Source organism: Papio anubis, chromosome 16, assembly GCF_008728515.1.
Source record: "Papio anubis isolate 15944 chromosome 16, Panubis1.0, whole genome shotgun sequence".
Lineage (NCBI taxonomy): Eukaryota > Metazoa > Chordata > Mammalia > Primates > Cercopithecidae > Papio > Papio anubis.
Window position 1 is genome coordinate 90,090,559 of NC_044991.1, and position 23,415 is coordinate 90,113,973.

The 23,415-nt window shown below is 60.4% G+C and overlaps 1 protein-coding gene across 2 annotated transcripts; it reads left to right on the forward strand.

Annotated features, from left to right (window-relative positions):
* On the forward strand, positions 1-17,014 carry SLC17A9 (solute carrier family 17 member 9). Of its 2 annotated transcripts, XM_031656903.1 has the most exons (13): positions 385-632; positions 5,843-6,040; positions 6,441-6,580; positions 9,345-9,444; positions 11,374-11,504; positions 12,037-12,133; positions 12,348-12,444; positions 12,998-13,085; positions 14,094-14,128; positions 14,572-14,687; positions 15,163-15,218; positions 15,340-15,369; positions 15,973-17,014. In XM_031656903.1, exons 1-13 carry the CDS (start codon positions 574-576, stop codon positions 16,134-16,136), a joined length of 1,311 nt encoding a protein of 436 aa, XP_031512763.1. In that variant the 5' UTR covers positions 385-573; the 3' UTR covers positions 16,137-17,014. The 2 variants fall into 2 exon arrangements, with proteins under 2 accessions (XP_031512764.1, XP_031512763.1); XM_031656904.1 differs by lacking the exon at positions 14,572-14,687 and having other exon boundaries at positions 1-632; positions 14,068-14,128.
* The last annotated feature ends 6,401 nt before the right edge of the window (positions 17,015-23,415 follow it).

Genomic DNA, 23,415 nt, shown 5'->3' on the forward strand with positions numbered 1-23,415 from the left:
TGCAGTGAGCAGAGATCATGCCACGGCACTCCAGCCTGGGCAACAGAACAAGACTCCATCTCAAAAAAACAAAACAAAAAAAAGACTGATCGGTGAGGTAGGGACTGCCATCACCCCCTATTTTATAGACAGAGGATAGACGGCCCCATGGCTCCCTGTGGTGTCCAAAGGATGGGCTGGCACCTCTGGGACCAGGCTCACCACCAGGGCCTTTCTCTGAAGCCCCAGTCTGAGCGGCCTGCTGCTGGGAACCCCCCCTGCTCCGACACTAACTTCAGCTGGGGCTGAGCCAGGGTGCGTCAGACCAGCCAGGGTGACCGTCGGCCCGCTCCTATGGGGCAGCAGGGAGGGACGTCAGCAGGGTGGGGCGGGCACCCGAGTGGTATGCCCCGCCCTGCCCCGCCTGCCCGCCCTGGTGGCCGTCTGGGGGCGACAAGTCCTGGGAGAACCAGACGGAAGCGCCGCTGGGACTGACACGTGGACTTGGGCGGTGCTGCCCTGGTGGGTCGGCCCGGGCTGGGAGGCAGCCCCGGGACACAGCTGTGCCCACGCCGTCTGAGCACCCCAAGCCCGATGCAGCCAACCCCAGATGAGGCCCGGAGGGACAGGGCCGGGGACAGCCAGTGGTCCAGGTGTGGCGGGGGTGAGGGGAGCGGGGGAGGGGGTGGGGGGGAGCAGTCGGGGTGGGGCTGTGGGGAGGGAGCTGAGATGCTGCTGGGTGGGACTATGCTAGGCAGGGAGCGCTGAGCTGGGCAGGCTCCTCTGGCTTCGGGGCTTCCTGTGTTCCTTTTGGGAGGTGGAAGGGAGTGAGTGCCCTGTCCTTCCTCCCTGCCATCAGATTCCAGGACCGGACCTGGCAAGTGCCCTGTGGCAGCCAGTGTTCCTGGGGCTCTTCCAGGCAGGGCTGTGTTCCCCCCGCCAGGGGCATTGTCCTGGATGGTCAGGAGGCATAGCCCCTGCCAGGTGGGCCCACCCTGTGTGTGCATGACCCCGACAGGCAGGTGCCGAGACAGTCAGGAGGCTGGGTATGGGGCACGAGCTGGAACCTGCAGCTGGACGGGGGGTCCTGCCACCATGTGCCAGCTGTGTGCTGGGGACGAGCTCCCCGCTGGCTTCAGCGCTCAGAGCATTTGGTGGTGGGGAGAAGCAGGGCCTGGGCAGGTTGCCTGGCCACCAGCACTGCTGCCTGTAGGAGGCTCCCTGGGCAGGTGATGCCTCAGAAACCGGGTGAGATGGTGACCACGGGCCATTGACCAGCTGGGGAGGGCCTCTGCCAGGGCTCCTGAGAGCTGCTGAACCCCCTTGCTCTGGGTCTTGGGCTGAGCCCTCAAGTGGCTGGACCCTGGGCCTAGACTCAGGCCCTGTGGGTTCCAGAGCAGACTCCTGCACTGAGTCCCCAGAGTACCTACCCTGACCATGGCAAGGTAATGGCACCTTCTGGCCTCACCAGTTCCCAGCTCTATGAGGGCTGAGGACCCTGGAAGTGCTGGGAAGAGTTGCAGGAAGGCCCAAAGGGGCAGTGCCACCATCGGACATTGGCACCCAGATGAAGGGAGCGCTGGCTGCGTGGGAAAAGCTGGCAGCCCAGATCACAGCCCGAGAGTCTCCCTGCCAGGCGCCAGTTAGAGGGGCGGGTCTGCCCCTTGCTCTCTTCCTCCTCCCCCACCCACGTTCATCCAGGCCTGCCAGGCAGGGCCAGCTCCCCGGGGCTTCGGGGCCTCCTCACTGGTGGTTTGAGTGGCTCCGCCTTCACTGCGTCCCTCCCGGGCTTGATGTTTCAAAAAGAGCCCTTGCCACAGCTCTGGCAACTTCCTTTGCAGGCCCTTACTGGGTAGCGCCAAGGATTCTGGAGGGGCCTGTGGGTCAAGGCTGCCACGCCCACGCCTTTTCCTAGCCCTCCGCGGGGGCGAGAGCCCTCCCTCCTGCAGCCACATCACGGAGGCTGGGCCAGGCGAGAACAGAGCTGGAGAGGTGGCACCCACACTTGAGTGTCCTCTCCAGCTTGCTGCTCTCCTGACCTGGCCCCGGCACAGTTCCCTTTTCTGAATCAGGGGCCATGTGACCACCTGTTTGCTCAGCCGTGGATGCTGCTTCTGCACAGGGGCGATTTGCTCTAGAAAGTTCACAGGAAGCAGCCTGCTGGGCTCAGGGGGTGCAGAGTGGTGGGAGGAAGCTGTTCAGGCTGCCCAAAGCTTTCCGGTTATTGGCACCCCCCGCCTCCCGCGCCCCCAGCAGGATGGAGGATTCCTGGCTTGAGGTCCTAGTGAGCCCTCAGGCAGCTGACTGTAGGGGTCAACCTCTCCAGCCTGACATCCTTGTCTTCCCAGCGGCTGTGGAGGGTGCCTTTGTGCCCCCCTGGCCAGCACCACCTGCCCAGCTCAGAGAAGGGGCTGTGGCTGCCGCCTGCAGCATAGGGCAGATTGCCTGCCTGGAAGGGCTGTTCTTGACTTCCTCCTTCCAAGGAGGCCAGGGAGTGGCTCTGTGTTCTCAGCACTGTGCTGGCCTCGATGGGGGTGAGAATCAGTGCCACTGAGCTTTCTGCCATTTCTAGCTGACAGCCAGACAGTGCGGGGCAGGTACCACCTGGACACAGGTCCCTCACCTTCCCCCCCCCCCCCCCTTTTTTTTTTCAAGACGGAATCTCTGTCACCCAGGCTGGAGTGCAATGGTGCAGTCTTGGCTCACTGCAACCTTGACCTCCTGGGCTCATGTGATCCTCCTACTTCAGCCTCCCAGCTGGGGTCACAGGTGCACACCACCACACTCAGCCACTCAGCTAATTGTTTTTTGTTTGTTTTGTTTCATTTTTTTGTTTTTGTTTTTTTGAGATGGAGTCTCACTAGATGGAGTCTCACTCTATCTCCCAGGCTGAAGTTCAGTTGTTTGATCTCGGCTCACTGCAACCTCTGCCTCCCAGGTTCAAGTGATTCTCCTGCCTCAGCCTCCGGAGTAGCTGGGATTACAGGCACCTGCCACCACGCCTGGCTAATTTTTGTATTTTTAGTAGAGACGGAGTTTCACCATGTGGGCCAGGCTGGTCTTGAACTCCTGACTTTGTGATCCACCCTCCTCAGCCTCCCCAAGTGCTGGGATTACAGATGTGAGCCACCATGCCCGGCCCTGGCTAATTTTTAAAATTGTGTTTTTCTTTTTGTGGAGCCGGGGACCTCCCTATGTTTCCCAGGCTGGTCTTGAACTCCTGACCTCGTGATCCACCCTCCTCAGCCTCCCCAAGTGCTGGGATTACAGATGTGAGCCACCATGCCCAGCCCTGGCTAATTTTTAAAGTTGTATTTTTCTTTTTGTGGAGCCGGGGACCTCCCTATGTTTCCCAGGCTGGTCTTGAACTCTCGGGCTCGAGTGATCTGCCCACCTTCGCCTCCCAAAGTGCTGGGATTACAGACATAAGCCACCGTACCTGTCCCTAAAGCTCCTTTTTAAAGGCACCTTTGGACTGTGTGACTTTTAGTGGAAAGTTAGTGGTGGGGCCCCCATGTCCCTTCTGGAAGCCTCCTGCGTTAAGTCAATGAAAACTGTTTACAGAGAGCCTGGGGCCAGATAAATAACAGGGCTGCGGGTATCAACCACGCCAGGGCAGGGTGTGGAGGCCAGGGCTGTACTGGGTTAGGCGGGCTGGCAGTGAGGACTGTGTCCTTCTGTGGTAACCCAGGGAGCAGACCTGGTCCCCAGACCCAGGCCACAGCCAGATATGGGGCAAGCCAGTTGTCCCCAGAGTGGAAGCTGGCTGCAAATGATGCTGGCAAAACCACACTCACAGCCAAGTTCCAGGACAGACAGCACTTCCTACCACATGACCTTCTCCAGACTTCAGGGGTTAATTCTTGGCCCTGATGTGGGCAGGGGCTGGAGCAGGACAGCCTCTGGCAGAGCGGGAGGTGTTGGAGCGAGCTGTTCTTGCCTCTAAGATCTCACTGCGCCTCCCTCACCAGGACTGGGAGTGTGAGCTGGCCAGCCTGGCTCTGACCTCCGGCATGGTCAAGGTCAAGCTCATGGTCAAGACCGCCAAGTGCCTGACTTGGTGGTCTTTTCTGCTGTGGGAAGCGTCCAGGCACAGACTTTCAGAGAGCACCAGGAAGGCCAGATACCTGCCCCTCTGTCCACGGCACACCCTCGTCCACTCTGGCAGGTTCTTGGGAGCACACCCCCCGAGTGCAGCCGACTGCCCGCACGGGCAGACAGGACCTTTTGGGAAGGGTGGGGTGAGACTCTCCAGTGTCCGACTCGTCTGCTGGTCACCCTCTGCCCTGTTCTCTTTGAGGCCCATGCGGCCTCCTCCTCCTGGATGTCCCCCTATCCCTGGCGATGCTGGCTTTTGGCTCCTGGCTACACCTCCTCGGCTGACTCCTGCCATTCTCTTGGGTGACTTTGAAGTCCACAGGGGCTGTCCATATGGCACCCTGGCCCTCCCCTTGACCTTCTCCTCTCCTTGGCCTGCCGGTCCTCAGTCCTGCCCTTCATCAAGACTCCCAGCACTAATACCTCGAACCCCTTTGGTTCGCTGGCCAGGACTCAGGCCCCAGGCTTGGAGCCCTGGCTGGACCCTAGCATCAGCTTCCCCTCCCCACTGTGCAGACCCGGCCTCCCAGGGGTGACCAGCACCCAGCGTGCCATCAGGACCTGGCCCCTACCCCTACCTCACAGTGGCTGTTTATCCTTGTTGCCCTCCTGACAGCCTGTACTCTCAGGGGGCCATCCTCACCTGCTTCACAAAAATCGGAAGTGGCCAGTGGGAAATCCTCTAATCCCCCTCCCCCCGCTCGAGACAGGGATGGGGGAATCCTGCCTCCCAGGCCCTTCCCTCCTCTGTGAGAGTCACTGCTGATCCAGTGCTGACCCTGCCCAAGCCCTCTTCCAGCATCTGACTCAGCAAGTTCCAAACCCTCTCCCCATCTGGGGCCCCACTCAGTGCCCCCATCCATCTCAGGGCACAGAGAGAAGCCTGTGTATCTAGCGGACTGTCCATGTCCAGCCCTGTGTGCTGCTCTGAGTCCTGCTGACCCCCATGGCCCTGCAGCCTGTGCACCTCTCCTCACACATCTGCACACCCCAGCAGCCTCCCAGCTCACCCCCAACGGGTGCCTTTGGCTCAGCCACAGGACCCAGGGATGGAGCCTCCCTATAACTCTCTTTAATCAGGGACAACAGCAGCCAAGGAGCCTCATTTGCACAGGAGCCAGGAGCCATGTGCAGAATTCAGAGGCCCTGGCTGGGAAGGCCTCACCCCTGCCCAGCTTCCTTCAAGGGGCCAACCGTCCCCCTGGCACTGTGTCCTCTCCTGGCCACCCAGCCCCACCTGCCTTGAGGTTCTCAGCGAAGACCTCCTGTGCTGCCTCAGCCCTGCTGCTCTGGGGGCCCCTTACCCACCACACCCCACCCCCACAGTCAGTGGGCTCTCAGCCATCATTCCTGCCTGGTGCCTGTCTGGTGCTTGCCTGGGCCGAGGGAGGCTTGAGAATGTGGCACCACGTGCTGCTGGTCCTTGGCTTTGGGGGCCTGGTGGCCTGGTCGTCCATCGTGGGGAATAAGCGGAGCCCAGCCCAGGCACCTTTTGTGGGGATGAGTTGTTGCTGTGACCTGCCTGAGTGCTGGCCACTCGGCTGCTCCCAGCCGTCACTATGCCTCATTTCTGGCTGCCTGTGTCCTCCCAGGGGTCAGCAGACAGGTGTGATTAGGCGTTTGAATGCTTGCCAAATTGCCTTCCATCGAAGCTGTCCCCATTCAGTCCCACATCCCCCAGCTCTGGGGGAGGTCTCTGAGTGATGAACTCGAAGCAGCAGGGCTGTGGGGCCTCCCCAGGGCCTGACCATCTCCTCTTCCTCAGGCCCGAGTGCCAGGCATGGACAGGGACGCTGCTGCTGGGCACGTGCCTGCTGTACTGCGCCCGCTCCAGCATGCCCATCTGCACTGTCTCCATGAGCCAGGACTTCGGCTGGAACAAGAAGGAGGCCGGCATCGTACTCAGCAGCTTCTTCTGGGGCTACTGCCTGACGCAGGTTGTGGGCGGCCACCTCGGGGACCGGTAACTGCCCCTTCCCCGTCTCCAGGCTGGTGGGGGCTGCTCCCCTGGGGCCTCCAGAGGCCAGTGGGCTGGCTGTGCTGCTGCACACAGAGGATGCAACTCCCGGGGAAGGAGCTTGGTGGATACATTTGGGCAGAAGACACACCCAGGGGAAGATGGGAGCTGGGAGGGGAGAGGCCAGGCGTGGCAAGGCCCCAGGGCCCTGCAGGCAGAGGAGGCAGGCGGCTCCCCTGGAGTACCTGGTCTCCTCACGAGGCAGCTCTGGGGTCATGAGCAGGCCCTGTAGAGGCAGATAGGCCAGGCCCATCTCCGAGCACCCACTCGAGGGCAGCCCTGAGTCAGGGTGGTGCTCCTTGGTCCTGCGCAGCCACATCCTCACCGCCTTCTGTCTCCCCTCCAGGATTGGGGGTGAGAAGGTCATCCTGCTGTCAGCCTCTGCCTGGGGCTCCATCACGGCCGTCACCCCGCTGCTCGCTCAGCTGAGCAGTGCCCACCTGGCCTTCATGACCTTCTCACGCATCCTCATGGGCTTGCTCCAAGGTAAAGGGCGCTCAGGCACTTCCCTCACGCTCTCTGGCACCAGGTGGGGAGACAAGGGGAGTGTGCACGGATGTGTGTGCAGGTGCACGCGTGCATGCAGGTGGTGTACAAGTGTGTGTGTATGGGTATGCCTGCGTGCATGCATACACCAGTGTGTGTGCGTGTGCAAGTGCATATGTCCCTGCAGACGCGTGTGTGCAAGCAGTGTGCATGTATGTGTGTGCTTGTGCTTGTGTGTACATATGTGTGCATGCACACGTGTGAGTGTGCACGTGTGTGTGCAGGTAGTGTGCATGCCTGTATGCGTGTGTGTGCGTGCCCGTATCCATGTGTATGTGCATATGCATGCCCATATGCGTGTGTACGTGTGTGAGCGTGCCCGTATGCAGGTGTATGTGTGGCCATGGATGTGCCTTCTGTAAGTGCACACTCTGCAGTGACACACAGGATCACAGGGGACACCTGCGTAGTGAACTTGCTCCTGCCCCTGAATTTTGTTACCAAATACCTTAGTTCAGTGGTGGATTCCAGCTGCAACGGACCTGCTGTGGGACTCTGGGTTTTGTGAATTTTGGTCACATGTATGCCGATGATGCCTCCAATACTAGGGCCTTGGAGCGCCTTAATTGTCAGGAGAACAAGGTGGGTGAGGGGCCAAGGGGGCTTTGGGGGCCCCTACTTGTCTGAGGTCCCCTGGAGAAACAGCTAGGCCTCCAGCCTGCAGGGACCTGCCCGCCCCACCCCAGCCTGCCTGGCTGCCCCATCCATTGGCAGTTCCCAGCCGGGCTACTCCTCCCCCAGTGTCCTGGGCCATCCAGACTCCCCACTGGGGACTCCCCCTACCTTCCTGAGCTGGCATCAGGTTCAGATCCCTGGCCATGGCACCCCTAGAACCTCTGCCCTACCTCTCCCCTAAGTCCAGAGACTTTGGGGAGTTCACTCCCAGGTCTCTTTCTCCTCCCTCTCCACACCCTCACTCCCCAAGGTGACGCCTGGAAGGTGCTGCCTGGGACTCTCTCTATAACAGAGGAAGGGGGTCTGCCCAGGAGAGAGGCCACTGTCATGGTCACAGGGTCTCATATGAGAACAAGGGCCCTACCACCAGTGCCCACTGGGCCCTGTGCATGGCCCACCTTCAGAAGAGGGTGCAGTGAGTGCGACTGAGGACTTAGGATTGTGTGTTTACTGTGAGACCCCATCCCAGAGCCAGCCCCTCCAGCATCACCACCTCCCCAGGCACTGCCCAGGTCCCACTGCAGGAACTGGAGGAGGAGGGGAGGAATGAACGAATCGCAACCACCTGGAGGGGAGGACAGGCCTGTCGGGGGGTGGGGGCCCTCATCTTTGTTTACTGGAGGGTCTTTGGGGTGAGGGAGGAGGGTCCCAAGGCTGAAGCTGTGAAGAAAACAGTGGCACTGCCTCAGACTGGGCTGACCAATGCCTCCTAGGTGTCACTGAGAAGACCCTTGGCCCTGGGGCAGGCAGCTGTCCTCGTGGGCAGCTCTGAGGACCCAGCAGACAGCCAGACCCTGTGGGCTCGCTGCCAGCTCCAGCTGCGCTTCCTCTGCGGGGGCCAGCTTGTTGTGCTATGATGATTTGGCACCTGTGGCACATTCCGTTTTCTAGAAAACTTCAAAGTCTGGCACGTCTCAATGTCAGATGTCATCCTGTGCCCACAAGCCTACTCTGGGGGTCTGGGGGGCAGCAATGGCAGCCGCGTGGTAACCATGGGCACCACCTGCGGCTGGCTTTGCCGTGTTTGTGCACACTGTCCTCGGGCAGAGTAGAGACGCCGGGTGTCCCAAGACTTGTGGCTCTTGCTGTGGGGTATCGGACTTCTGGAGGAAACCCCACGGAGCCCTGCCAGGCGGCCCCCAGCCTCCCTTGAGGGAGTGAGGGATGGGCCCTGCCTCTGAGCCATGAACCTGTGAGTGAGCGCTCTGTGATTAAAAGTTACAGGCACTAGCCAGGCAGGCGCTTCCTGTGTGTGGCCGTCTGTTTGACGATGCCCTCCTGCAGGGTAGCATCAGCGCCTTGTAGACAGGGCCCGTGGGTTTGGGGGACAAGCTTCTGTTGTCACGGTAGCTCCATGGTGCCTCCCCTCACAGCGCCAGGCTCAGGGCCCTCTGGCTGTGGGGCCACATGGGGTGGTAAGGTGGTTTCCAAACTTCTAAAGCGGCCGAGAACACTTGGTTCAAAAGAAATCCTGGGAGGAAGCTCAGTTAATACAACAGGGAAAGGCAGGTCTCCTGGGGGAAGTATGTGTCTGTGCCCGCGTGCGGCAGGTTTCTGTGCATGCAGGTGTGTAGCTTCGTGCGTATGCGTGTATCTGCGTCAGTGTGAACACCGTACAGCACTGCCGAGAAGTGGTGTGCTGGTGGACCCGTGTGTGTGCAGGTGCGTGTGCACATGCTGCGTGTGTGTGTGTTGGTGCCAGGACTCTGTAGAGCACAGCTGGAGGCCGGCGGTGAGAGTGTGCACATGTGCGTGTGCGTGTGCGTGTGCGTGGGGTGGGAGGGCTGGCTTCGAAGCGGGGGTGTTTCCCCCAGCTATGCGGGTGGCACGACCCTGAGCGAGCCTCGCCCAAAAGGAGTCTGTTTCCTCAGTGGCACAAAAAACCCTGCCCTGCTGGTCCCTCGGGTGGGCGAGGTGAGCAAGAGGGACAGGTGGACGTCCTCTGGAATCACAGCCCAAACCTGAGCAGATGGGCCGGGATGAGCCTCCCTGGCTGGACCCCAAGAGACTCTCCCTCCGCTCGTTGTAGGGGTTTACTTCCCTGCCCTGACCAGCCTGCTGTCGCAGAAGGTGCGGGACAGCGAGCGAGCCTTCACCTACAGCACCGTGGGCGCCGGCTCCCAGTTTGGGTAAGTCCTGGCCTCAGACAGGGTCCAGGAGAGGCCACCAGATGAGCCCCTTGCCAAGTGGCCCCTGGTCTGGGTGAGGGATGGGCCACATGGGCCTGCAGGGCCACCATGGGTGAGGTGGGTCCGGCAGGCGCCTTTTGGGCTCTGTAGCCCAAGGCTGTGCTCTGCAGGTGCCAGCCCCGGGCACCGCGCTTGCTTTGTGCGTATTTCTGCCTTTCTGGAGTGGCTGGCAGGTGATGAGGCTGGGACTTGGGGACAGGGGTTGGGGGAGTGGCCATATCCTCTCATTTTCTTTCATCTGTGCTAACGAAGCCAGATGCCATCCCCACCCTCTGCTGGCCCCCACCCCCGACAGGAGAGTCTGTGAGCCCTGGAGCGTCTGGGCCGGGGTGGGCTATCAGCTGGCTGGAGGGCGGCTTGTCCTCATCCACAAGGCGGTAACCCTGTGCCCCTTGGTCCTCCTTCCCAGTGCCCACTCCTTGGGCAGCTCCAGACCCTCTAGCGATGCTGGCAACCTGGGTCAAGGCCGGGCCTGGGGTGGGAGACCTTCCCAATGGTTGTAGCAGGGTGGACAGGTGCAGGAGCTGACAGGGGCTTCCCAATCGCTGGGCTCGGGCCCTCATGTTACTGTTGCTGAGGTTCAGAGGGCGGAGGCGGCCCCTGTAGGTGGGGCCAGGAGCAGCCCCAGGCAGGCCCAGGGTGACCAGATTCATCAAATAAAAACAGACTGCCCAGAGGAATGTGAATTTCAGATAAACCAGAGGGGATATACTTCTACTAAAAGAATGAATCCTCGGCCGGGCGCGGTGGCTCAAGCCTGTAATCCCAGTGCATAATTTTGGGAGGCCGAGACGGCGGATCACTAGGTCAGGATCGAGACTGAGTCCTGGCTAAATACAGTGAAAACCCCGCCTCTACTAAAAAATACAAAAACTTAGTCGGCGAGGTGGCAGGCCTGTAGTCCCAGCTACTCGAGGCTGAGGCAGGAGAATGGCGGAACCCGAGGCGGAGCTTGCAGTGAGCTGAGAGATCCGCCACTGCACTCCAGCCTGGTGGTGACAGAGCCAGGACTGCCCCAAAAAAAAAAAAAAAAAAAAAAAAAAAAAAAAAGAATGAATCCTCACTTCTCCAAAACCTGGTTTCTTTGGGTGTCCTGCGGTTTTTCTGCACGCAGGTGGGGAACAGAGAGAGGGTCAAGTGTGGACTGGAAGGGGCAGGAAGAGTGCTACCCCAGCCCGCCCTGGCGCCCAATGCCAAGCCCTGCTGCCCCAGGAGCTGTGTCCACCCCGCAGAGGCTCAGCGGGAGGAAAGAGGCCCCATCTGGATGCCAGGCCCGCTTTGGCCCTTCCTCCTGCTAACATTAACTGTTCTGCAGAGGTGCCAGCGGAGGGGTCTCTGTGGCAGATGGGGGCTGGGCTACCAGCCAGGTTGCACCCAGAAGGAGCCTCTGAGGAGCTATTTGGGACAATGAGATCATGGGGACAGGGGATGGGGGCTGTTGGATTTGGCCGTCGTGGTATTTTTGCATCTAGAAATCTTTGTGAATTTTATCCTCAATGAGGTTTGAAGCACAAAAACCGTGTGCAGTTTCACTGTAGTATACTCTCATCACCGTCTCCTCCTCGGTGCCGTTTTAGTTGAAAAGGATCCACATGACAAATTGTAGGCCAATGTGAAGGCCTAGAAGCAAGATGTGAAAAACAACATGAGTTCCACAGCAGCCGCCCGACTGGCCCCACTGGCCCCGAGTGTCCGGAGTCCTTAACCAAACAGGCTGGGACGGGGGCTTCTGAGCTGCCGCTCTGAAGGCCATGAAAACACTCTCTTTTCCAGGGGCTCAGCCTGCACCAAGGTGGGGTTTCTGAGAGGCCCCTCCTCGCCCGAGGGGTGCCGCTGAGGGGCCTGGCCACGCTCCCCCTGTCTTTGCAGGACGCTGCTGACCGGGGCAGTGGGCTCCCTGCTCCTGGAATGGTACGGCTGGCAGAGCGTCTTCTATTTCTCCGGCGGCCTCACCTTGCTTTGGGTGTGGTACGTGTACAGGTACCTGCTGAGTGGAAAAGGTAACGCAGGCCGGGCGGGCTAGTTCTGGGCACCCACGGCTGCCCAGTGCCTCCTCCCTTGGTGGCAGCCACTGAGCAGCCTGGAGCAGGAGCCCGGAGACAGCGGCCTTGACCTCTCAAAGAATCCACCAGTGAGGCAGAGTGCTCAGGTGCTGAGCTGTCAGCGGCTCTGCCACCTAATTCGGTCTAGAAGGTTCCATCTAGGGCTAAGGCAGACACCCAGGGAGACCTGCTGGGCAGGTCAAGGCAGGGTGCAGGAGCAGCCGAGTCTTTGGGTGGCCAGGAGAGGGCTCTGGAGGAGGCTGTGGGGAGGGTCGTTCAGAGCATGGTTAGGTGCCTGGTAGGGAAGGCCACGGGAGGCCAGCGCCCGTGTGCAGCCTGAGGGGTGAGCGGGAGGCCGGCGCCCGTGTGCAGCCTGAGGTGTGGACGAGGGCTGCTGACCCTCTGGAACCACCCCCAATCCCCAATCCTTTGGAAATAGACGGCACCTCCCGCCCTGATAGCCATCACTTTGAAACCATTGCTCCCTCAGATCTCGTCCTGGCCTTGGGAGTCCTGGCCCAAGGCCTGCCGGTGTCCAGGCACAGCAGAGTCCCCTGGAGACGGCTCTTCCGGAAGCCTGCTGTCTGGTGAGCTGGGACCTGTGCCGCCCCTTGGAGCAGCGGCAGGGCTGGTGACCATGGGGGTGTGAACCTGGCTGGATCTGACAGCCCCCGAGCCAGCAGGGCCTAGGGCTCAGAGAGGTGGGACTCTAGCCCCCAGGGGAGGTCTCTCAGGGTGGGTCCCACAGGCCCGGCCAGCTTGCGCAGCACCAGAGTCATGGTCCACCGTTGGGCCCTGCAGGGCAGCCGTCATCTCCCAGCTCTCTGCAGCCTGCTCCTTCTTCGTCCTCATCTCCTGGCTGCCCACCTTCTTCAAGGAGACCTTCCCCGACGCCAAGGTGAGTGGGGGGCTCCTACAGGGTGAAGGAGCGCCCAGAAGGCACGAGGCTTGAGCTGCACCAGGCACCGCGGGTCCTTGGCCTGCAGATGGTGGAACCCTCGGCCCCTCCTGGGCTCCGAGGGTCCTGGCACCGCCAGGCTCTTCCTCTGGGGAGGACCCAGTCCATGCCCGGGGCAGGTTTCTGTGTTTGAGGCTGGAAACAATGTGGGCGCTCAGTGCCTTCTGGCTGTGGCTGCAGCCCTCCCAGCCCTCACCGGTGACCTGCTGGCCTGCAGAGCCCGACTTCAGGGCCCGAGGAGGCCGGTGCAGGACCCGGGATGTGGACAGAGGGGTCACCTGCGGTCAGTACGGTTCCTTCTCTGAGGTTGTCTTGCTGCCCCCCCGGGTGGTGGTCAAGACTCCAGAGCTGCACATTCCCAGGAGCAGGGCTGGCCCTGAGGAGAATGTTCCTGGGCAGTGGTGGGCATGGGGGGTTGTCCAGCCTGAGTATCCTCTTCCAGATGGCTGGGTGCTAGCCCTGGCCCCCTCTGAGGCCACACTCCCCCCTGCAGGGTTGGATCTTCAACGTGGTGCCTTGGTTGGTGGCGATTCCTGCCAGTCTATTCAGCGGGTTTCTCTCTGATCATCTCATCAATCAGGGTGAGCCCTGGGGCGGGGACCGGGGCCGGGGGCCACACCCTGATTTGCCTCACTTTCAAGGGGCAAGATGCTCCTCTCCTAGGGGTGCAGCTTCAGCACTTGGAGAGCTGGGACAGAGGGGCACTTCTTTCCAGTCTCGGCCTCCTCCTTAAAGGGTGGGGTAAGACTGTGGTGAGAGGGTCTGGTCTCACGGTGACCGTGGAGCTCGCCCCTGGGGGCCAGATGCAGCCCCTGACCCTCTGGGAAGGCACCTGGTGGGGTCAGAGGTTGCAAACATCCTTGAACCTTTGGAAGAGCTTCTGTCTTTGTTCCATGTGCTCCAGACCCACGCTGGGATGAGCCCCAAGTGGGCTGCGTGTTTCTTCCCCTAGCGCAGTGTCCTCACAGACAGGTGCAGGCAGATGCACACGCGTGCCCACATGCTCTCTCCACATACGTATGCCTATTCCTAGAACATTCGTGTTTTTCCTAATTGCAAAAGGAATACACACGCGTTGTGGAAAAGTTAGAAAATCTGGAGCAGCAGAGGAAGTGGGGCCGCTCGCCTGTTTCCACCTCTGTAACTGCTGTGTGGCTGTTCTGTGTTTCTGCCCAGACCCCCGCCTTGGGAAGCTTCCAAGGGCACAGGCGCTGCCTCATAGCTGTGCCACACATACGTGTGTGCACACGTTTTTGCCCACAGCACAGGATAGCTGTCTTGAGCCCCAAGCCTCCTCCTCCCCTGTTGCCCCTCTGCAGCTGTTCAGGATGGGACCCCTCTGGGCGCCGTCTGGGGTGTCAGCATGAAAGGCCTAATGGGAGCCCCTTCCTCGGCCTCCCCCTGTAGGTTACACAGCCGACCCTCCCCTGCAGGTTACAGAGCTGTCCCTCCCCTGCAGGTTACACGGCCGTCCCTCCCCTGCAGGTTACACGGCCGTCCCTCCCCTGCAGGTTACACGGCCGTCCCTCCCCTGCAGGTTACACGGCCGTCCCTCCCCTGCAGGTTACACGGCCGTCCCTCCCCTGCAGGTTACAGAGCCATCACGGTGCGGAAGCTCATGCAGGTAGGAGAATCATTCCAGTCATTCTTTCTGGATATCCCTGCTTTGTTCAGGGTCTCCCAGGACCACAGGCTTGTGTCCCCAAGTCCCCTGATGTCTGGGACCAGGCAAATGCCAGGCCTCTCCACGTGTCCAGCCCCGGGGTCCAGAGGGGGCTGTTTAGACAGCTGTTGGCGGGCAGGCTGGGGTCAGCATCCTGTGCCCCTCTGGGCCCAGGCCTGGGCTTGCCCACGTCGAATAGGGCCTCCCCCGTGGAGCGGGGCTGATTCTTGGGGAGCCTCCTCCCAGATCTCCTCTAGGGGTCCTGGTCCGAGAGAAGTTTTCGGTCCCAGCCGACCTGACCCTTGTGCAGTGTGCCCAGGGCAGCTGTCGGGCGGCCGAGTCAGGAGAGGGCCCAGCTGCAGGCAGGCCGGGTGCCTGCCCGTCACAGTGGTGCTTTCCTGCAGGGCATGGGCCTTGGCCTCTCAAGCGTCTTTGCTCTGTGCCTGGGCCACACCTCCAGCTTCTGTGAGTCTGTAGTGTTTGCATCAGCCTCCATCGGCCTCCAGACCTTCAACCACAGGTGAGGGCGGACTGCTCCATCCACCAGAGCCACCATGCTGCCCGCATGCCCCAGGGCCGCGCATGTGAAGAGGGATCTCTGTCCGCCTCTCTCTGAGTCTCTTCCTCACACTTCACCCCCTTCCCAAGCTGCTGGGCAGCTACTGCATCGAAGACTCAATAGGAGTTCTGTAGGAACCAGCACTTCCCATCAGTGAGCAGCACGTGTGCGTGATTGGTGCGAACGTGCTTTCCCCACAGTGCTTTACTCTCAGGAGACGCTTCCTGCACCAGGTCCTCCATGAAGACGGGCGGCTGGGGCTCGGCTTGGCGTGGTGTGCAGGGCTGGAGTGTTTTGGCCAGGGAGCAGGCCTGAGTGTCTCCCAGCCCCTCCCGTGGCTCCACTAGACCTTGTTTCCCCGCTTCCCCCTTGACAGCCCTGGGCCGCAAGCTCGGTGGTGGCCAGGGCCGCTCACCACCCTCTTTCCTCCCCGCAGTGGCATTTCCGTTAACATCCAGGACTTGGCCCCGTCCTGCGCCGGCTTTCTGTTTGGTGAGGACCTTGCCCACCCCAGCTTTGCCTCTCCCTGGGCCTCCGGGTGGGTGGGCCTTGGGAGATCCCAGAGGGCTTTCGCTGACCGTCCGTATTCTCTCTGGCTCCGGACTGTTCACAGGTGTGGCCAACACAGCTGGGGCCTTGGCAGGTGAGGGGCGGGGCTCTGTGCCCAGGAGTTCGCCTGTCTGTGGGGTTTGAGCCCACCGAGGTGCTGCAGGGTGGGGGTGTGCTTCCCTTCAGAGGGGGTCCCGGTGTCAGGGGAGGGCACAGATCCCAGAGCAGGCCCAGGATAGGAGGATGTGGCTGCCTTCCAGGTTCCACTGGACTTTGCTGACAGCAGGTGGCTCAAGGGTCGCCATCTGGCCTGACTCACAAATACGTTCCAATCCTGGTAGCCCAGGGTCCCCGGGACACAGCCTGGCCCTGCTGAGTGCCTTGGATGGTGGGGGCTCCTTCTCCAGCTCAGCCTCGCCTGGGTCGGCCTGTGGTTCCCATTTCCCCTTCAGCGGGACAAGGGGGACTCATTACCAGGCCATTTCCTGGATGGCCTTTGAGATCTCTGCCCCTCCAACACCCTCCAAGTCTGAGCCTGACCCACAGCTGGGACCCCGAATTCAGCCCTGGGAACCATGGGGGCTTCCATCAGGCGCTAGACCCCCAGCCCTTCCCCGGCACTACCCTGGGACTTAGGGTGGGCGTGGGGCCTGGGCTGCCCGGGAATGCTCAGCCCGCCTGGGCCTCTCTTGGGCAGGTGTCGTGGGTGTGTGTCTGGGCGGCTACTTGATCGAGACCACGGGCTCCTGGACTTGCCTGTTCAACCTTGTGGCCATCATCAGCAACCTGGGGCTGTGCACCTTCCTGGTATTTGGACAGGCCCAGAGGGTGGACCTGAGCTCCACCCACGAGGACCTCTAGCTCCCAACCCCACAGCCTCTCCGAGGACCCAGGCACCAGCAGCCCCGGGACAGAGCGGACTCAGTGTGTGGGACTTGGTCACTCCATGTCAGATGCATGAGCAGAGAGGAACGCAAACCACTGTAGAGCCTGAAGCTCCTTAAGGAGAGTCCACACCAGCTGGCGGGAGGGTGGGGTGGGCCTGGGTCCAGACCAGGCTCGCTGCTCTCTGGGCCTCAGTTTCCCCACCTGCCAGCGGGCTCGGCCCTGTCCTCCTCACAGGCTGGTGTGGCCGTTAGGGTGAGTGGAGTTATTGTTAGTAGGCGCAGCCTCATTCCCACCACGATCTGTTCCGCGTGGTCCCGCCAAGCCTCCCACAGTGCCGTGGGTCCCGCCAAGCCTCCCACAGTGCCGTGGGTCCCGCCAAGCCTCCCGTGGCTGCCGTGGGTCCCGCCAGGCCTCCCACAGTGCCGTGGGTCCCGCCAGGCCTCCCGTGGCTGCTGTGGGTCCCGCCAAGCCTCCTGCAGCCGCCATGCTCTCCGCAAGCCTCCTGCAGCGCCCGCCTGCCAATGTGAGGCCGGCACCAGGCTGCAGCCTCCCCAACCCCAGCCCACTTTGCTGTGTCTCTGGCAGACCCGCCCTGTGCGCTGTAGGATGCTTAAAGGCATCCCTGGCCTCCACCCACCCCTTGCCAGCAGCACCTACCCTCCCTCCTCCCAGTCAGACAACAGCCAGAAATGTCTCCAGACTCTGCTCAGCCTCCCCGGGTAGCCACCCTCGAGACACGACTTCAGAGTCTCTGCGTCTCCCAGCAGCCTGACAGAGACTCCCAGGGCGTGGGTGGGTGGCGGGTTAGAGACCCTGGCCCATCTCTGGGACCCTGGCTTCTCCCTCCTGTGATCCTCCACCTGTGTTCTCAGTGGGCAGATGCCTGGGCATCCCTTGGGCCCTGCCCAGCATTGCCGCACAGGCTCAACCCCATGGTTTCTCCTGGTGCCTGGTGATTCTGTTTCAGATCGATTCAGTCTGATCTGACGAGATCTGGTCGGTTTGTTCGGTGCCGGTTTGTCGGTTTTGCCGTTTGTTGGTTTTGCCGGTTTGCCGCCTGGCGCCTGTTTGTCGGCCGGATATCTGCCACCTGTTCTGTCGGTCGGCAGCCAACGCGACCCCCTCCTCCCCTCTCTCCTCCTCTCTCTTTTTCTTTTTTTTTTTTGTTTTTTGTTTTTGTTTGAGACTTGAGTCTCGCTTCTGTCGCCCAGGTTGGAGTGCAGTGGGCCGGATCTCAGCTCACTGCAGCTCCGGCCCCGGTTCACTTATTCTTCCGCTCAGCCTCCCCGAAAGAAGTTGGGACTACAGGACGCCCCACCACCTCGGGGCCTGCTAGTTTTGTATTTCTTATTAGGAGACGGGTTTCACCATGTTAGCCAGGATGGTCTCTGATCTCCTGATTCCTGATCCCACTGCCTCTCGCCTCCCAAAGTGCTGGGATTACAGGCCGGACACCCGCCCTGCCTCTTTTTTTTTTTTAGAGTCTGCCTGTCGCTTTCCAGGCTGGAGTGACGGCTGGCCCTGCTCACTGCAGCCCGGGCCCGGTTCACGCCATTCTCTCCTGCTTCATCCTGCCTCAGCCTCCCATGAAGTTGACTTATAGGCTGCCTCACCATTACTTTTTCCCTCCTGCCAAGCACTTTGTTTTGTATTTTTTAGTAGAGACGGGATTTCGCAGTGTTAGTCAGGATGGCCTTGTTCTCCTGACCACGTGATCCGCCCGCCTCGGCCTCCCAAAGTGCTGGGATTACAGGCATGAGCCACCGCGCCCGGCCTCTGGCGTTCTTTCTACCTCCCTTTTCATTGCCTGACGAGCTGGTGGTTTCATGAGTTAATGATACATCTTGCAAGGTGTACACGTAAAGAAAAAAACCTAAAAATGTGGAAAAGCACGCCAAAGCCTTATTTAAATAGCGACTATTAAACTATTCAAAAAGAAGACTGTTGCTTTATTTAACACCTTTGTTTTTTAAGAGTGAACACCATGTTAAAGACTTTTTATAACTAATTCTTGAGGAAACCTGTGACATGTTGGAACCAGGTCAAAGGAGAACCCCAGGAACAGACTCGTAGGCTGGGAGTGTTGAAATGAGTGTGCCAGCAGAGCCAGGCTGGGTTTTGGGGTTCCTTTGCCGGCAGGGGTCCTGAGTGTCTCAGATGACAGCGATGTGCCCTGCTATCAGCTGTCCACCCAGCTTTCCCAAGATGTGGGGCCCCCATGGAGTCAGACAGCCCAGGTGTGCTGTGGAAAGACAAGGTGGAATTTTGCACTTGAGCCCAAATGTTCCCCTACAATCTCCCAGCTCTGCTGGCCGCCCCTAGCCCTGTGGCACCATCAGTTTCGGTCAGCCCTAGCCCTGTGGCACCATCACTGCCTCTGGTCAGCTCCTGTTCTGTGGCACTTTCATGGGTACAGCCCAGAGCATCACCCCCACAGAGGCTTAGGGACGGCCCTGCTGGACGCCGCTGGGGGGTCTCTGGGGAGGAGGGGCTCCCAGAAGCCTGGCAGTTGCTGTCTGGAGACCGGGCAGCCACGCCCAGGAAACTACCTGCGGCTGAGTTCAGAGATGGGGTCTGTGCATTGTGAATGAATTCCTCTGTCTCTCCTCCTCCTCTTGCCTACATCCACATAACATAAAATTCACCATTTTAGCCATTTTTAAGTGCACGGTTCTGTGGCATTAGGTACATTTGTGTTGTGCAGCCACCGCCACCCTCCGCCTTCAGAACCTTCTCATCTTCCCAAACTGAAGCTCTGTGCTCGTTAAACGCTAGCTCCCCGTTGCTCTCCCCCAGCCCCGGCAGCCCCATTCCACTTTGTGTCTCGACTTGAAGTGTGGCTGCTCTGGGGACCAGTGCGAGTGGAGGGCTGCTGGGTTTGCTTGCATCTGGCTTATTTCACTCAGCAGAGCGTCCTCCGGTTTTGTTCGTTTTGCAGCAAGTGTCAGCATTTTTCTCATTTTTAAGGCTGAATAAAATACTGTGTGGATAAGCCATGTTTTGTGTATCTGTTCACCCACTGATGGACCTATGAGCATGAGTGTGCACTTAGCACCTTTTATTTTTATTTTATTTATTTTTTGGAGACAGAGGCTCACTCTATCCCCCAGGTTGGAGTGCAGTGGCTTGATCTCGGCTCACTGCAAACTCTACCTCTCAGGTTCAAGAGATTCTCCTGCCTCAGCCTCCCAAGTAGCTGGGATTACAGGTGCCTGTCACCACGCCAGGCTAATGTTTGTATTTTTAGTAGAGATGGGGTTTCACTATGTTGGCCAGGCTGGCCGCAAACTCCTGACCTCAGGTGATCCACCTGCCTCTGCCTCCCAAAGTACCGGGATTGCAGGCGTGAGCCACCACGCCTGGCCCCAGCCAACTTTTATTATTATTATTTTTTTTTTGGAGACAGGGTCTTGCTCCATCACCCAGGCTGGAACGCAGTGGCACAATCACAGCTCACTGCAGCCTCAACTTCCCTGACTCCAGTCAATAGTCCCACCTCAGCCTCCCAAGCAGCTGGAACCACAGGTGCACACCACCACGCCCAGCTCTCGCTGTGTTGCCCAGGCTGGCCTTGAACTCCTGGGCTCAAGTGATCCTGTCACCATGGCTTCCCAGAGTGTTGGGATTACAGGCATGAACCACGGTGCCCAACCAGTTAGCACCGTCTAACATCCACGGCCAGCTGTAAAATCTCTGAGAGCCAGGAGGCAGCCCTGCCCAGGGAACTGGAGTGGAGAACCCGGAAGGGATACAGGACTAGGTGGGCAGTGCGGGCCGCCCCTTGGGCTGCACAGTCCTGCAGGACCAAGGTTCCTAGGCCCTCTGGATTCTGTCAAGTTTCTGTCACTTCCTTGCAGAGTGGAGGCCGGGGGAGGCTGTCATGTGGGATGTGGGGGCACAGGCCCAGGCACAGCAGGCAGGCCCACCCCCTTCCTGCCCAGCGGCTTCTGGTGCCACTTCCCCGGCCTTTCGTCAGGCAGATGTTGGAACCCGAGACGGTCGAGAGTCCGGGAGTTCGTGGGTGGTTTGCCTGTTCTCCAGCTCCAGCAGAGGGGATGGTGGGGTCTGCACATTGCTGTCGCTGCAGACAGGCCCGGATGCCCTCCGCACCCTGCGGGGCAGCTCTGCGGCATCTTGGTGCAGGAGCTGTGGGAGCCCTGCGGTCTGGAGTAAGATGCACCGTGGGATGGAGGCTCCTTGGCCGCAGAGTGAGTGCTGGTGGCAGAGCCTGTTTGTCCATTCACCCATGTGCTGGCTCCTTCTTCCATGAGCTGTTCGGCCACAGCTGCTGACTCTGCTTCGGCCAGGTCAGCTCCAGGCTTGGGTGGCAGCCCTGCCACAGGCTGGGGCAGAGGGGCTGGGACGCGGGCGGGAATGAAAGGGAACCTGCCTGGGAAGGCTGGGGAGGAGCGTCCAGGCCCTGCGGTCATTTGCGGAGGGAGCGAGTGTCAGGGCCTGCTTGGGTGGATTCTGAGCCTGGAGGCCTCTGTGCAGGTCAGCACAGGACAGCCTCGGGCAGGAGACCCCCAGCCGCACACAGGCTCCTGGTCCTGGTGCTTGGTGCCTGCCACCTGGGACCTTGCTAGAAGGCAGGACGTGCTGTCAGTGCCACATCAGACCCGGCTCCCGAAGCCCACCCACCTCAGATCCTGATGCTGGCCCACGAGGAGCTCCCATTTCTGGGTCTGGATTTTCTGAAGCCCCAGGCAGTTCTTGTGCCACCCCCAGGGTGACCCAGGCCTTCACTACTGTTCTGGGGCCCGACAAACCACTCTGCTGCTAGGTTGGAGCTCTGCGGGCAGCTGAAAGCCAAGAGGACGCAGCAGGCCCACAGCACCTCTCCTCATGCACTGAAGTAGGGCCTGATTAGCTACACAAGTGGTGGGAGCATGTATGTGTCCGTGTGTGCATTTATGAGTGTGTGGACTGTCTATGTGTGGAGGTTCAGAAGGGAGGTAGCCCAGGTTTGAGGTGTGGAGCTTAGGTTCAGGGTCTCTAGGTCTGAGGTGGGGGGAAGGAAGGTATGGAATGGAATGGATGGATTCAGGGAGGGAGTGGCGTGACGCGTCATCGGGTGGCATTGAGCGTGTCCCGTAGTCCGATAAGCGTGTGGACGGTCCGGTACGATGCAGGCCCGCGGTTCTGAGTGATAGTCAGGTCCGTGATAAAATCCTGTCCGAGTGACGCGCGAACGGCGGCTGAGCAATCCAGGTCCGATGCGTGGAGTGAAGGTCCAGGTGACGATGATGTATCCAGGTTCTGATAGGTGATGATCGCACCGCAGACCGCGATCCGATGCGCATATCCGATAAAGGAGGCCATCGCGTATCGCAAGCGGCAAAGACGCGACGTCCAGAAACCATTGATAAGACCCGTCCAGCACATTGAACTGAGGATCCGGTCATGGTGCATCATCCCGGTCAATGATTGATATTACGTCTGATTTACCGAGTCTCATCTCCGGCCTCCACAGCTGCCCCTGCCCGGGACCAAAGGGTGGGGAGGTGCCCGCCGCTCTGCTGGCAGAGGAGGGACGGGTTGGAAGGGAGACCTAGGAGGTGGAGGAACAGCCTGGGGGACGGCAGGGGGCAAAGTGACGTCCAGTTTGGGATGGGAGGAGGGAGAGGGTGAGGCCCACGAGCGGGACGTGGCGGGGGACAGGCGTGGGCACTGGATCCTCGCAGGACTGCTGGGGGTGCCTCAGGGGCCGGATGCACCGAGGGCGAGAATTTCACATCGTCTCCGTCCCCAGCCTGGGTCGCCACGGCGCGTCCTTCCCCTGGGCGCCCGGCGTGTCCTGCCTCCCCCTTAAAGGACGAGGGGCAGAATCCTGGCCCAGGGCAGAGCTACAGGCCGTCCGCGCCGCCCTCCCCATGCCCAGCTCGCCCCCGTGCCCTTCCCCTCACAGAGCACAGGCTCAGCAGGGCCGGGCAGGGCTGCAGTGTGGACAGACGGCTCGGGTGGGAGTTCCCACCCGTGGCGGGGGCTGCAGTCCCGGCCCCATCCAGGACGATCAGCGTCTAAGGAGCGGCTCCGGGTCCGCGGCGCTGGGGAGGCTGGCGAGGCACAGGGCTGTGGGTGCAGCACCGGCTCCGGACCACGGGCTGGGGCGGGGTCACGCGCGGGCGGGGCCGGCTCTGGTGGTCCCGGAGCCGCAGTGCCCCCCCCCCCCGCCCCCCAGCTCTGCGCTTGCTCTTTCCCACCGGACTTTGCACGAAGATTTCGAGTCCCTGTGACGGGGAGTCCTGCTGGAAATGTTGACTATTGTGATGACCGGTCTGGAGAACTGGGAAACACAGAGGCCTGTCGAGGGGAGAACGAGTTTCCCTGCGGGCTGCAGTGGAGCCATGATTTTGAGATGAGCCTGGTTTTGATTGGAGCTGATTGTCGGACGTCTTCTGATTGATTTATCTCGAGATGAGTTTTTTTCCGGACGGAGTTTTGATTTTGTCTGTTCCTGAGCCTGATATCGATGACTGTTTCCTTGATTTTGATGATCCTTTTCCGGATTGTTTTTTCCTGATTTTTCCTGATTCTCCCTCCCTCCTCCCCTTCCCTTCCCTGATGGTCTCCTCTGCCTCCCTCCCAGGCAGAGTGCAGTGATCCGCTGATCTCGGCTCACCGCAAGCCTCCCACCTCCCAGGGTTCATGGCCTCCTTTCTCCTGCCCCCAGCCTCCCTGAGGCTAGCTGGGACTACAGGTGCCCGCCACCAAGCATGGCTAATTTTTTTATTTTTTAGTACAGGTTTCACTCCTTTGTTAGCTGTGATGGTCAAGCAATCTCCTGACTCATGATCCGCCCCACTCCCAGCCTCCCAGTGCTGGGATTACAGGCGTGGGCCACTGCACCCGGCCTTTCCGTCTTTTCTTTAAATCAGGATCTTTAATGGCAGCTTAATAGCCATCATTAGTATAAGCACACCCCTTCAGTTCTGGCTGGTCTGTCCTTCCATTTCCGGGCCATTGTCCTTCATTTGTGGGACAGCAGTACCTGGAGGTCTCCGCTTGCCCCCTTGGGGACCCTGGACATTCATCCCCCTGGATGGGGACACCGAGCTGGGACGATGCCTGGGGACGCCCTCTTGCGAAGACCTCTCAGGAGCCCTCCAGCCGCGGTCTGCCTGTCAGCAGTGGGTACCGCCGGGCTGCCCGGCCCCTCCCCTCCACCGGGTCCTGCCAAGTCGGTCAGAAGGAAAGATGGGCAGTGGTTGGAAATACACTTTTGACGGGAATTTACTTTATTGTGTTTAAT